The 15321-nt window shown below is 43.5% G+C and overlaps 1 protein-coding gene across 2 annotated transcripts; it reads left to right on the forward strand.

Annotated features, from left to right (window-relative positions):
• Positions 1-29: 29 nt before the first annotated feature.
• On the forward strand, positions 30-14400 carry QTRT2 (queuine tRNA-ribosyltransferase accessory subunit 2). Of its 2 annotated transcripts, XM_063351244.1 has the most exons (8): positions 30-310; positions 1035-1090; positions 3290-3366; positions 6249-6458; positions 7411-7610; positions 10215-10366; positions 11959-12076; positions 13076-14400. In XM_063351244.1, exons 1-8 carry the CDS (start codon positions 30-32, stop codon positions 13335-13337), a joined length of 1356 nt encoding a protein of 451 aa, XP_063207314.1. In that variant the 3' UTR covers positions 13338-14400. The 2 variants fall into 2 exon arrangements, with proteins under 2 accessions (XP_063207314.1, XP_063207324.1); XM_063351254.1 differs by lacking the exon at positions 1035-1090 and having other exon boundaries at positions 192-310.
• The last annotated feature ends 921 nt before the right edge of the window (positions 14401-15321 follow it).

A 15321-nucleotide genomic window follows, 5' to 3' on the forward strand; every position in this document is an offset into this window, starting at 1 on the left:
GGAAATGTCTCCGCCGCCGGCGCAGGCTGATGACGCCGCGGGAGGTGATTGGAGCGGGTACGGGAAGCGGCGGGGCTCTCACCCCTGCCGTTAACCGTGCTCCGAGGCCGACGATGAAGTTGAAGCTGTGTGGAGCGGGCGGCGGGCGGCTGGGCACGCTGGCGGGCCTGGGCAGGAGCGGGGCCGCCGCCCTGGCGCTGCCGGGCTGCCTCCTCTACACGCGGACCGGCTCGGCCCCCCACCTCACCCGCGACACCCTGCAGGAGGTCAGCGGCGTCCCCGCCGTGGCCCAGCTCACCCTGCCCACCATGTGAGTACCGCGGCCGGGGGGTGTCTGCGAGGGGGGCGCAGCGAGGCTTCCTGGGTGCTGGCGTCGTGGGGGGCTGCTCGCTTCCCTGGGTGCGAGGCAAAATATTGAAGTTCCATTGCCCCTGTGTTGCTTCCCCGTCGAAGGGAGGTGTAGTGACTTGGTAGGAAGCAGGTGGAGGTAAAGGACCTAGAGGGCTGCCCAGTTTTTGAGCGTGTTTTGGTCAAACCCCTCTTAGCTGCTTCACAGGCATCTTCCCAGCAGAATAACCAGCTTTAGACACAGCCAGATCTCAAAACTAGTTAGGTAAGTGGCAACTGAAAGGAAAGGCTAACGTCATAAAGCTTGTTAGAAGCTCTCCCCTCCTTAGCTTTTCTAGTTGTTGGGTGATACACGTTAGTAACGTTACCCAGAAAGTTACAGTGTCACTTCATGCTCTCCAGCAAGTCAGTGGTCACTGGTCAGGGCAGGAAAAAGCTCTGCCTTTTTACCACAGAATTAAGAGTGCCCCAGTTTGTAAGCTGTGATTCTTGAGCTGTTTGTCTCTGGTGCTTAGTTCCGTCTGTCCCTGCTTTGCACCCTGATAGCTAGATGGCAACTGTCAGTGTGTAAACCAATCCAAGTTCACACAACACATAAGTATGGAAACAGAAGCCTTAGTTATGAAACCACTGATCTTTCTTGACAGTTGTTTGCTTAGTTAATGTGTTTCTGTATCTGGATGCAGGGCAGAACTTCATGAGGTCCTAGAAGAATATAAAGAAGGAGCTGCAAAATTTATAGGTAAAGTGTGTGTGTTTGTGTGTCTGGAGAGAAAATGCAGGTAGATCCCACTGGTATGTTTTTAGGCAGTACAGCGGGCAGAAAGATGTAGGCATAGGCTTTCCACATTTAGACGTTTTCTCACTCAAATGGCATTGAGAAAGACTTGAAATACTATGTTGTTAATAGTAGGGCCAAAAATCCTTCAAACACTGTGAAAATATGTAGTTTTGCTTTGTTTCTTTTTTTCTACACCCAGCCTTCAGCATTGACTGGGATGAGCTTAGCACAAAAGTTGAGATTAGAACTGAGCCCCCAATCACTGCTGCAAATGAATCTTGCCAAATGTAATTTCTGACTTTTTTTGATGAGGAGAAGTAAAAAATGTCATGAAAATGGCCTTCCCTATACAGCTGTCCAAATACATTTCCTGAGAGTATCTTTCTGCTCAAGCTGGCTTTTTTTGATTCTCATAAAGCAGTTGGTTTCATCTGAAGATTTCCAACAGGAAATCTTCATACGGTATGAAGAGTAAGCAAGCAAAGCACCCCACATCAAATCAGTCTCAGCTGGTGGACACTTGTCAGTCAGCTTCCGAGCTATTGTTCTGAGAGGATGTTAGGGAAAGAACCCATATTTGATTTTCGGGAGCTTTGAGAAACTAAAGACACGGGCGAAGAAGCTCGTTTTTCTCCCGTTCTTTGTTCCTGTCAGTTTAGCAGTTGGACTGTACTTGCTCCCTGTATTCTTCAATTTTTCCATGTTAAAGAGTCAGTTTTAGGAATATACTGTTTTACTTATGGATAGTCAAATGCAAAGCAGTCAATGTTGCCATAGCCCTCAGCTACTGCATCAAGCCTTTGTGATCTTCATCAGTCCCTGTGCTCTATTTATGGAGCAGTTCATAAATGAAATGTTTATCTTAACACCTCGATGATAAGAATGAGTAAAGCAGCAGTTCCTGTGTTCGTAACTCCTGGGTTTTTCCTCTGGTTGTTGTAACAGATCGGTAAAAGCCTGACCACATGCATTATGCGGGCAAGATCTGTGGTGAAGGAAACTGAGTATGTAGTGAATGTGGAGTTAGCATCTTATATGTATATCTGTATCATAACCTGTATTTGCATCTGGGGAGGTAGGTCAGAGAACTGGAGGACAATGAGCCAACTCAACAAGCTTCTCTGGGATGCTTTGTTTGTGTATCTCAGGCTATACTGAGTATAGGGTAAATCCTGTTGAAGTGGTGGCATGTCTTTAACATCTATAATTTACAGACAGTTTTTTGTATATGTAATCTAATGGGCTTTGCAAGAAAAAAAAATTGTGAGTTCCTAATGCTTGTATCAAAGCTGAGATATTTTCATGAATATTTTGTATGTGCCAGTTAAACATACGTTATGAATGTAAATTATTATAATTTTTTAAAAAATTAACATTTTTTCCTATAAATGGAGGCCAAGCTTTTTGGGGGGGGGAGGGGGGGGCACATTAAAATTTTGGACATGCATTTCATTACATAAGCAAAGTTATGGCTTGGATTTCCAAAGGAAGTTTGCACCCAACTTTCAATAAACTTCAGCTGCCTTGGGACAACTTAGTCCTTCAAGAAAAATTGAAAATCTCTTATCTCTTTTATCTGAAACTTCTTGGAGGCTTCACCAATTTCAGTGACTATCTGTGAAGATAAAAACTGTATGTAATTGTGACATACTGTCTAGTTTATTGTATGAAATATGAAACCTCCAATCTGGCAGGGATGATAAATTTCTCATTTCTGCAGTTGATCTGATCTCTCACTATATGTTGGCCTTCCTTAACATTTCTAGGCTTGAGGCTGTTGCTCGGTTTAGGTTGTATTGGATGTCTCCAGTGTATCAGTTGAGTGGTCAAGTGAGTCAGCTGTTGTGTCTGGCAAATTTTAGCAGTAGAAGTATTACCAAGAAGAAACATAAATAAATCTCAAAGGAGCTGTGTAGATTGCTGAACCAAAGGGTATTATTTGATGATTTGTCCTGCTGCTGCACTCTTCTCCCTGCAGCTAGTAAAGCTGGGGAAAAAGTGCTGCCTTTGGTGCTGAGACATCAAGTGAACAATATTTTCTTTGTCAGAATGGGTTTACTTGTGTGTGGGAGAATACCCTTTTGCAGATTTACAAACCACATCTTTGCATTAGCTTTGTTTTGGTTCATGAAATTCTGCTCGGTGTCTGTCACTTTCCAGGTATGCCAGATGCAGTGCTGTACTGCTCCCTTCATGACCCAGTCACTCCCTGTCCATCTGGCTACAACACAAACAAGGTACAGTAACTGTAAAGGCTTGAAAGAATCCAATTAAAGTTCCAGTAAGAAAGCTGCCAGTCCTCCCCCCATCTGTGTGGGTATGCTTAGACAGCCACAAGATGTTTTTTATGCTTTGTAGAAAAATAAATCTTTGCACAAAGAGAAATGTCATTTACATGCTTATAACTCCAACTAAATAAAGCTGGACACTTTCTTACTTGGCAGTGTGTTCCCTGAACAGTTAAGTGGCAATTCAGATAGGAAGGAGAGCTCTGATGTTGTGGTTAATGGTAGTAAAAGAAAATACATGTGTTTTAGCTTATGTGCTGTACAAGCTTACGGTGATCCAGCTGGTAAGCAAACCTGAACTTCTGTGTGTGTATTTACAGTCTGCTACAGGCCCATAAAGGGGAGGAACTTAGTATTTCTGCAGGAAGGTGGCTCAGTGATCCAGGAGCATGTGGTTTTGTGGATGTTTGGCCATTCCATCCCATGGGTACACACGTTCCCTGGGCGATCCACATGTTGCCTGCTGCAGCTTTGGCCTGGAGGGGCCACTCCTGGCAGCTGCTCAGATATGGTCAGTCCCAAGGCCTGTTTGGGTACAGTCACATTTGGTGAAAGGTCAGTGAATGACAGAGGGTTACTACTGCCATAATGGTTTTTTTTTTTTGGAGTGTATATTCTTTGCTGCTGGGAACCAGGTTGAGTCCTGTCTCTCTGCAGGGAAGGAATTACCTGAAGCTTGTCTCACCATTGTGCAGCTATGAGGTGACAGCAGCGATCTAAGCATGGGTGTGGGAGGTTTCATTTAGTTATTTTTTCTTTTTTTGAAACTGGTAAAGATTTTTGTCACCTTGTTGCAAGGCTGCCTGCAGCTGGATCTCTCCTGAAAAATACTTATTAAAGCTTTTTGAAAGCAATGGGACAGAAAGCCTGGCACAGGCTGGATTTAAATAATCATGGGGTAACGCTTAGTTCTCTAAGCCACGTGGCTATTTTATTTCTTAAAGCAGCTTTTTTCCTCTGCACAGCAGAACAAACGTAACTAGACTTGATTACACTCTGTACCCTTTGGCTCAAACAGTTCTGACTTTCCTCCGCCTGCCTTCACCAGTTGTTCCTTGATGCTCTCATGTAAGAGGCAGCAGGTACTAACTTGCCAACATGCTGCTGCAGAACAACGTATAGTTATAGAATCATATAACCATAGAATGGTTTGGGTTGGAAGGGACCTTAAAGATCACCTAGTTCCAACCTCCTGCCATGGGCAGGGACACCTCCCACTAGACCAGGTTGCTCAAAGCCCCATCCAGCCTGGCCTTGAACACTTCCAGGGATGGGGCATCCACAACTTCTCCAGGCAAGTTGCTGTGTTCCAGTTATTCTGCAGGTACTAATTTGGGATCTTCCTCCTTTGGAATTGCTTTTGGTTTTTTAATTGGAAATTTACAAAAACGTTACTGCTTTGGAGACTTCTGTCTGTTTCTTTGTTGCTCAAATTTAGTGAAATGGGCTGATGAGGCCAAAAGTAATCAGGAGAGATAGACGGACAACAGACATGGTGTATTTGCACAATCCTTTTGTTTTTTGTCGAGACCAGACAAAAAAAATAATTGTTCTGCTCGGTTCTTTTGCATCAGATGATCAAATTCAATTTGTGGATTAGTATGCATGAGAACTGCACTGCTTAATCTGTCTGGCATAGCCTAGGAGAATGCGTTTAAATCCTCAAGCCCCCAAAAGTCCTCATAACGCTTCAAGCTATAAGCTATTTTTGATAGCTGAAAACCATTCCTCATTTTAAAAAGCACTAATGGAGTTGGAGATGAAAAGAACTAACTTCTAAAGGACTTGATCTCAATACTTAATCTACTTGAATACCCCTTTAAAATTTTGGAGCAGCAGTGTCACAAGTCTAACAATAATACAAGGAAACCAACTGCCAAGCTGCACTCACGGGTTAATTACAGATTTCACAGAATAGGATGAAACATGGTAGCATGCATAGCTGCAGTGGCTGCAGTAACATTTTGTGAGTGTGAGCATTTAGGAATCGAATAGTAACACCTGATAGCCCAGAAGTGCTCAGGTAACATAACCTCTCAGCGCAAGTGCTTTTATCTTTCTTTAGAGTCTTTTATGAGGGTAACATGGAGTAATGATGGAAGGTGGGTGCCCATCAGCGCACACAGAATGGAAAGCATGTAAACAGGCTGAGGAGACTCTGTGTACAATCTTCATGAGTACCTGCCATTCCTTATGTTGCTCAGTTTGAAAGCTGTGAATTTCTTTTGCGCTTGGCATTTCAATCCCTTCTGAAGTGGCTGGATTTCGGACCTAAAATAACATTGGATTGACTAACAACCTTTTGTTGTCTTTCTATTGTGTCTGTGTGATTTATATATATATACATATATTCACATGGATGGTATGAATTCACTGCTCGGAAGAGGAATTAGTTTCTTAGTTTTGTATTGCGTACAGAAAATTAGCGAGCTGTATTTCCCATTGCGGCCTTTGCTGCTTTTCATGTGATGACAACATAACTTTGACAGGAATTAAGTCTTTTCCTCTTGTTAATTTTTTTCCCAATTTTGCCACTAATTTGTGTGATGATAGGTCAACTGCTCTATTTCAGACTTCCAAACATGTTGAGAAGTCACTGTGTTGAGTGTGTGTGATGGTTTCACCAAAGACTATCCCAGAAATCCCAATTTGGTCATTTATCTCCTTTCACTCATTGTGCCAAAGGCAGCTGGTTATCTGAGCCATGCTCCTGGAGAGCTTTTCTATGAAGCATCATTCCAGTATCTGGAATGACCCATCCCTTCTCTCCTTTCACCCTTAAGTTCTGTTAACCTTTGCAACTAACCTTCATCCCTATTATTCCTTGACAGACGGTGTCCCTGTGGGGGACCTCAGGGCGCATGGAAATGACAGCTTCCAAGTTCATGGACATACAGCGGGCCATCCAGCCAGACTGGTTCCAGTGCATCTCTGATGGAGACACTATTTCTGGGGAAGTTGGTAGAAAAAGGGCCAAGAAGTCCGTGGATAGGTCACTTTCCTTCCTGGATGCATGCCTTCAGCTGCTAGAGAAATCACCGGTAAGGTCCCCAAAATATCAGGGCAATAGCACTGCCGCTGCTTTTTGTTCTATGCTGCATCCTGGGCCAGTCCCAGGATGTGATTTAGTAGGAAGTTTTGCCATGCATATGTAGAAGAGAATGCCCAGGTGACAGTCCTGGATGAAGTATAACCAGTAGCACAGTGGGGTTTCCTTCTGCCACTCTCTTTTAATAACTGCCTCCTGCTCCAGGATACCCATCTCTACTAGTTGAGGAGAACTACTTGGTTTTATTGGGTAGGTTTTTTCTGCTTTTGAACTGTAGTGCATTTCTTTCACTTACCTTCATGCTTGTCTACATGGGCAAAGTAGGATCTTCTCATTCAGATTGAGACAACCCATCTTTTTGCTCTGAAGTCCCCTCAGTTCCAAGTGAGGGAGGACTTGCTAGAATTTGCCAGGACTATTCTTTGTTTCTCCCAGCAGTTTTGAAACTTCCTTCCCTTTTGGTGAAAAGGGACATATTATCTGAATCTGTACTACAAAGGAAAATGGGTTACAGGAGCTGATATTGGTATCCCCTGAAAGGCAATTCATTGTGAGGTCTGGTGTCTGACAGCCAGGATAATGGCACCTGCTTTGTATTCTGCACTGACACATGTAGTGCTGAGGGGACATCTGTAATAAGCCATTTACAAAGATGATCTGTGGCTATTGCCTTCTATAGAGAGGTGGGAAGAATGGCACCAAAATTCTCAGTGGGTTAGTGTCAAGATAAGGAGCAGAATCTTGTCCGTCCTAATCCCATTTCTGCCTTAAACTTAGACTTCACAGTGTTGCGTGGGGAGTAGCCTTGCATGGGATGAGACACTCTGGCAAGTTCCTGGGAATGTAGGGCTTACGTAGCAGGCATCTGGAGTCTGGGCTGTGAAGATCTCTTGCGTGTCTTTGGCAGAGCATGCTCTAACACTTGTAGCTTTCTCCTGGGCCAGGAACTACAAGGAAGTGTAATGTTTGGGGCAATTGAAGGTGGAGATATCTTGGAAGAGAGGCTCAGATCAGCCAGGGAGACTGCCAAGCGACCTGTGGGTGGCTTTCTGCTAGATGGCTTCCAGGGATGTGCCATGGCCAAGGAGACCAAGTTGAAACTGATAGCTTCTGTCACAGCAGAGTTGCCAGAGGATAAACCAAGGTAAGTTGTGTGGGCAATATCCCAAGAAGTCCATCTGTCCTGTTAGGATGAGCGTCTACAGGCTGCTGTGCAATGTCACTGTAGGAAATAATCACTGTATTGCACAGCTCCGTGTGTGTGCCAGGCTGCATAAATTCTGCCATTATCAGGCTGCAGTCTTCAACCCTTGTTTCAATTTTTAGCTGCAACTCGCACCAAGCTGTGCTTACACGGTGGGTATGAGGATTCTCCATGTTTGGAGAATAATCAAGCTTTTCGTTCAAGTCGTCTTTACTTTTTTGGGGAAGAATTACAGGTGGGATATGTCTGGGTAGTTTGCATTTGGCCTCTGAGGCCATGATGTACTTGCGGTTCAGCTCAAACAAGAATGTTATCATCAACCTATTTTACAGGTATTTCTTCTCAGAAAAACTGCCATGTTACCAGTTCTCTCTGGTGTGAACTGGAGGAGAGCAGAGAGGGGTGCTGACAGAACCAGCCAGTGCTTACACAATCTTATGGCAGACAGCTCTGGCCTAGTACCTGAGGCACTGAGCCTGTGAACTACCAGAGGTGGTACAGCCTGGCCCAAAACAATTGTATTCTCTGCTTGGACTGGCATCGTGTGGGAACTGTTGTGTATTCGGAGTTGTTGGTTATGCCCATCTGATCCATGGACAAGAGTGGCAGCATTCTTGGCCTCTTATAAATGACTAACAGTAACTAAAGACTACCAGACAGTACATGCTAACGTTTGCTAGAGGGTTTCTTAATTGGGTTGAGCTTGCTGGCTTTTGCATGGGCTGCTCTTGCAAGAGCAGCTGCAACAGAAGTAGTATGGGTGCTTTTTTCATCGTTTCCTGATTAGAGTGACTCAGGCCCCATTGTCTTTCAGTAGTTGTGCAGCCCTCTGCTAGCTGAGGCTGCTCTGACCTAATGGTGTTCAAAAGGAAATTAAATGTGAAAGCATGTGTCTGGTGCTGCAGCTTGTCCATGCTTAGCGGTGCCTGGGGTTTGAATTTTCCTGACAATTGGAAGGCTTGCTGGGTTATAGCCATCCTGTCTGGTTGAGCTACTTAAAAAGATCCCCTGGGAGCATTAGAGTCCAATCTGCTCAGCTAACCTTAGTGGCTATCACTGTATCTGCCTCACCTATCAAATAGTTCGCTTGTCTGGTTAAGACAGGTGTTTCTGACCTCTTTATAAGAAGAAAGCTGGCTAGCCCTAGGGCGTCTTATAAGCACCTCAAGTGAATTTCAGACAATCCTGCTTTCCTGAATCACCCTTGCTATTCTGTCTGGAGTTGTTTTGCAGCTGTTTTCTACCCCAATATGAAATTCTCTAGAAGACAAACACTTCCTGTGTTTCACCCAAGAAGCGACTGCTTCTTGTGTGACAGTGAAACGATCTTATGAGTGTACTCTTTAGAGCCCTTTCATGTACCTAAAGATGCTGAAGTCTCTTGGTAAAATTTATTTTCCTTTTCAATAGTATCAGAACCCTTGCAAGGAAAAATGTTTGTCCTTACCTGTGCAAAGATAAGTTTTAGCAAGGATTTTGATCATATACGCAGAGCTACTGTTTTAACAATTGAGTATCATTTTCTCCCTGCCATTAAAGCCTGAAACATAAGACACTCATGCTGTAAACTTCTCCCATCCTCATTCTGTGCTCATCAATTTAATTGGAGTACTTAGAAAAGTGACTAAAAATGGCATCTTGCGACTTCATTTATCAGCCCTTGTGTATTTTCCTAATTATCTGGTTAGATCATTGCCCTACATTAGCTGTCAGCCCAGCCATGCACCTGCAGGAGAGCAGGCACTTCTCTCTTCTCTTCTGCTTCACCCACCCTCAGGGAAGCTGCCAGATAAATTTGGCTAACAGCAGGATCTCTATTACCATTGATGGCAATCCAGCTGGGCTCTTCCTGGCTCTTAATGCCACGTCCCAGGAGATGTTACAGCCCAGGTTTTTGGGTAATTCATTTGAGCAGGTAGAGTGTAGAGAGGAGGGAAGAATAGACCAAGGATCTTTTCTCTTCCCAGTGACACTTCTCATTAGTGTATTCTCTTCCAGGCAGTTCTCCAAGTGTTATATGCTGTGTCTGTCACCCAAGGACTTGTATCTTTGACTAGCCATCTACTGCTGTCTCTGCTGCTCTTGATCAAGTCTTTTTAGACTGTCTTCTAAACAGTTACAAAGCAGAGGGGCCCATGTGTCTGGAAACTGGTAGTTCCCTGGGGCACAAACATGACTAAGGAAAATGACTGTTCTAAGGCACAGATGTTAGGTGAATTTTGAATTTAAGTATATTTTTGTGTGTGTGAAAGAAACAAAATCACTTCAAACATAATGGGCAGAATGAGATTTTTCCTCAGTAAATGAGGGATTATTGCTGTCTTTCAAATGGCGGATAAAGAAAAGCGTGCCACGTACTGGATGGGTTGGAGGTGGAGAAATGGAAGCACATGGGATTCTGAGTGATGACGTGCCTTCCCACTTGCCTTCCAGTTAGCAGTTGCAGGGATAAGCTACGTGTGCTGTGTATGTGCCTTCTGCTTCAGGTACCTGCTTACCTGTGCTCAGAATGTTCTAGATTTGTCGTTTTGTGGTGTCTTACAGAATCATCCATGGTGTAGGCAAACCAGATGAGGTGCTTGAGTGCATTGAAAGGGGAGTGGACATTTTTGAGAGCTTCTTTCCCTTCCAAGTGACAGAGCGAGGCTGTGCCTTGGTTTTCAGTTATGACTGCCATCCAGATCCTGAAGCAGCAGGTAAGCTTCTTGGTGATCATTATAATTTTTACTATATCAATTAGTATTGTGGCAAGCATAATTCGTGCTTTGGAGGAATCTATATTTGAGGGTTTTGTTCCTGAAGTAAGTGCTGTAACCACTGGAAAAAACTGGAATTCCACTGTCAAGTAGTGCCCTGGAAGGTGGGGTATTTGGTGTGAAACCTGTTGAAGGCAACTTGAGGCCTCAGCCTGGAGTCTGAATGTCTGATTAGCCAAAAGATGCTCAAATGTTTCTTAAACATTTGCAGAATAGAAGTGGATGGGTGTTTGGTTGGTTGGTTGGTTTTTTGTTTCTTTGTTTGAGACCACTGGCAAATTTTCTGTTACCATTAGCAGTGAAGGCTGGACTTATTTAAGTGGAGATCTAAGATACTTGATCTCTCAAATTAATTGAATATGTATTTGTTTTAATAAGATATTTTTGAAGTCCCTTCTCCTTTCTAGCCAACAAAACTTAGGGATCCCATTTCTTTGGGCAGCTTTCCTCTCTGTCCTTGCATTCATTAGTTCATATCAGAACAAAATGGACATGTTCATAACTCACTGCTTCATTACGCGGTGAGATGGGAGCAAGTGTCTTGCCCATTAAAGCATCTATCAAATGTGTTTCAAGCAGCCGTCTTGTTTTGGCCTATTAAATGTTTTTAATACAGGAAAACATTTTACATTTTTCCTCCTGGGTAGAACCTAGCAGCTTTTCTTGCCTGGATAATTTAAAACCAGCTGAATAGAACAGAACATCTTGTTTCTTTGTGCTTGCTGCTTTTTTTTTTATTATTATTTTTAACCCTTCTCTTTGTTGTTCTTTACCTTGTATCACCTTATTCTTAAATCATAAGATTCTGGGCAAGGACAGTCTCTTTGTTCTGTCTCTGTTTAGCACTCAGTAGACATGGACTGTGCAAACACTAATATTGATGTTTCTAGACACACATCCTACTTAAGAACAAGCCTAAAAATTCAAGCCTACAAAATTAGAGGATCATTTTTTATTTTTAAGATAGACTGCTGAGAAGGCAGATGTGGAATCTATATCTTCTGCATCAGTGCTACCAGCCTCTTTTTATTCCAATTGTTTAAAAAAAAAAAATAAAAACAAAAGGTGTCTAAATCTCTGAGCCTGATGACAGCATGGAAAGTAGAATGATTGAATGCAGATGAGTTGCCTGTCTACTCTAACAAAATCTCAATAAAATCAATTTGTTCAGGTGACTGCATTCTATTCAGCATGCAGTTCAGACTGTAAATATTTTTGACATTTTATTAAGAATTCAGCTCAGTAGAGCAGCAAAAAGTTATACTGATGTTTCAGCTCTAGCTCTTCATTAGGTTTAGTAGATTAGTTTTCACTTGTCTCTTGCTGTTTTAATCATCTAAAATTGTATTTATGTTAACTAACCTATGACAATTAAAGAAAAATAGTTGCTTACTCTAGGAAAGAGGTGGAAACTTGTGGCAGGAGTTTTCATCTGGCAAGAGGGTAGCAGAAATACATCCTGTAAGGTTGCTACCCTTCCTCTGCCCTTGCTGTCTGTTCATAAAAGGCTGTTGTCTTTTTATTTAAAACAGTTTTCAAACAAAATGGAGCCCAGCACCTGGAGAAGAATGGTACTGAAGAAGACCAGGATGAAATCTCCAAAGCTGACCCAGAAATGACACCGTTTGAGATATTTCTGAAGGACAAAAGGTACATGAGTTTGTGAGGAGGGTACCTGGAGCTGCGTCAGGGCATATGGTGCTTTTGTCCTCTGTATCTGATTGCATGTTGTCAGTAGCTGGATGGGACGCCTCATAGAAGTTAAAGTTGTTGAAGAAAGTTCTTCTGGACACTGAATGGAGAGTGTTGGACAAGTGTTCTAGCTTGTTATCAGGCAACAGTGCATGGCTGAAAGCATCTTTTGCCTGACCTAAAGCCAGGGATTTTCTGATCATTTATCCAGCAGACCTACTGTGGTCATAACTATGTTCCAGCTGAAAGACAGCAGCTTGACAAAGGTTGTCTGGGGATCATTTTGGTCTTCCACATCTAACTTGGGTCGTCTTTAGATGCTGGATTTTATTTAAACTATGGAGATCCTCCACTTTCTGACTCAGTTTGGGCAGCTGCAAAGCAATGCTGCAGTTTCTGGATACGTCACAAAAATTTTGGCCAGAGTACCACCTGTCCATCCTTCCTCTTTGCCACAGCTACTGCTAGGCTGTCTGACTGGACAACTGTGTTGCTCTGCTCCATCTTCTCTCCACTTTGTGAGAATGGTGCATCTTGCACTAGAGGGGGGAATACTGTTTTGTGAATAGTGGAATCATTAAATCCTTGTTTCTGATAGCTTCCTCCTTTATAGACTGTGTGATAGCTAGCGAGGCATGTCTTGTGCTGCAGCTTTTCTGTCAGGAAAAGCATGGATAAGGCCTCTCTCTGCTCCTAGCTGTGGATGTAGTCAGAGTTCTCCTCTGACTTAGATGTGTGGCCTTTTGGCTCTGTAGTGAGTTCTTGTGTGATATTTGAAGTCCTTCATGCCAGTGGTGCTGGTCGCAGATGTCAACACATCTTACAGCAGCTGGTTTTAGGCCCTCAGGACTTCAGGGCTCAGGTCCCTGCAAAAGGCCACGTCATAACTGGGCACTCCTTATTGCTTGATGGGGTCTTCTGTACCACTGATGTTATCCAACGTTGCTTCCTCCTTAGATACCAAGAGGATTTTGGTCCTTTGCTGGAAGGATGTACCTGTTACTGTTGTCAGAGGCATACTCGCGCCTACGTCCATCACCTCCTCGTGACCAATGAGCTGTTGGCCAGTGTCCTGCTCATGATGCACAACTTCCAGCACTACTTCGGTTTCTTCAGTGCCATACGGGATGCCTTAAGAGACAATAAACTGGATCAGCTGAAAAATCTTGTCTTCAGGCAGGCGCTTCAAGGCCCAGCAGATGCGAAGCCAGGCCAGTGAGTTCAGAGGAGGTTACATCCTTATCCAGTGGGACTGGGTAAGGTGGACTGCCAACAGTGTCACCTGGACCGGTCAGCAGTAGAATGCCTTCCTTCCTGGAGGGAACTGAAGAGGACATTTGAAGATCTCACTTTCTTGGTATGGAAGGAAGACCTTATTCAAATGTCCCTTTCAGTTAATTGGCTTGGTGCATTCTCAGGGTATGGAGGAGCCTGAACAGCTCACAAGACCAGTATAGGTAGCTTTGTATTCAGTTACTCACTCGATTTTCCATGTGTAAGGACAGAATTATTGACCTTGTGATTGCAGAAGATGCAGGGCATATATTTTAAATTAATCCAGCTTCTGACAGGAGGCTCAGCAGCTGTTGGGGACTCTCGTTCCATCCTCAACGCATATTGCAGGTAATTATTTTTCTAGAAAATCCCAGTGATGTAGTTGTCCCATCATGCAGCTCCTTGATGAGAGATCCTGCCTCAGTCTAACACACTGTTTCTTATGGCCACTGCCAGCATCTGTGTCCCTGAAAAGAACTGACTGGAAGTGCTGCCGTGTTCAGTGTCACAAAGGGCTGTACACGTAGAATGTAGGCTGCAGTGTAGAATGTTCTCTGGGCCAGGAGGAGGGCATCCAGCTCGGCCTGGCCATGAAAACCTTCTGCTTCAGGAGTCCTACTCTGTGACATTAGAGCCAGAAAGAAGGGAAAGCGTTTAATCCGTGTCCTGCTATAGAAGGTTTTTTTGACTCTGTACTCTTTCACCTGTATGGACAAAGATTTCACTCCTGCACTAGCACGTGGTTGGTCGTGAATGTACCGTTCTTTCCAACTGCCCTAGCACTGGTCAAATAGCAGGCTGCACAAATGTCAGCATGAGATGGAGCTGTGGAAGAGATGAATTGCAGGAAAAAGGGTTTAGAAAAGATTCTTATGGCTCCTTGTTTTAAAATATGACTTAATTATGTCACATTCCTCTTATTCAGTTTTTTTTAATGCCTCTTACTTCGAATCCTGGATTTATTCATTTTGTGTTACAAAGTAACAATAAAAATTTTTTTATTGTTAGTTCATTGCATTGGCTCCTCAATGTGTGACAGAGGTGATGTACCAGAGAGCTTGAGTGCAGTGCTCAAGAAGATGTCTCCTTGACCTAACAGCCTGATGAAGGAGAGTGACTCATCTAGAAGCAGGATCCTATCATGGAGCAGGGGCCCAAATAATTTGCTTCAAAAGAAGCCATAATTGACCTGGAAGTGTTAAATACATCTGCTTATCCCTCTCTAAGTAAGAACTCTACTACCTGAATTAAGCTTAAAAAAAATACTACAGTTGAAGTTGCTGGCCTTAAAGCAGTTAAGGATTAATCTGCAGTTTGATCATCTTCACCATTTCTTTAATGTTTTAAGATTTTAATGTCACATCAGAATGGCTTTACCATAGACTATAAGGAGTCTTTACCTTCCCTGTCAGCATTGCCTGTGCATCCCTGTTTCCTTGGCAGATACACAATGGTGTCAGAGTCCTTTCTACCATTCCAGCCTTATCCGCTGTGTTGCACTAACTACATTTCTGTTCCTTGGGATCCTAAAGGAATGGTGCAAAGACTGCTTTACTGTTGTCTTTGAACAGAGATTACAGGGAATAGTTCAGCTGTAGAAACTATATAAAATACAGGACTAATGTCCTCACTGTGAGAAGTGCGTTATGATTGTTAATGTTGGTGCAGCACTGGGCACCTTGGGGATGGTGTCCTGGGTATACAGTGTGAGACAGAAGGTCCTGACATTTTCAGGATTCACCTGTCTTAAAGGGCAGGGAATTCTAATGAAAATGAACGTGCTTTGAAGAGGCACGCAGGATGGGATGGTAGCGTTGGGACCTTGCAATGCTTGTTTTTGCAGTGTCTGTTTCTACAATGTTGTGTCAATGCAAAAACCTTATGAGAGGGGACAGTGACAATTTTGAAACTTCTCATTCACTCACACT

Source organism: Chroicocephalus ridibundus, chromosome 1 (genome assembly GCF_963924245.1).
Source record: "Chroicocephalus ridibundus chromosome 1, bChrRid1.1, whole genome shotgun sequence".
NCBI lineage: Eukaryota > Metazoa > Chordata > Aves > Charadriiformes > Laridae > Chroicocephalus > Chroicocephalus ridibundus.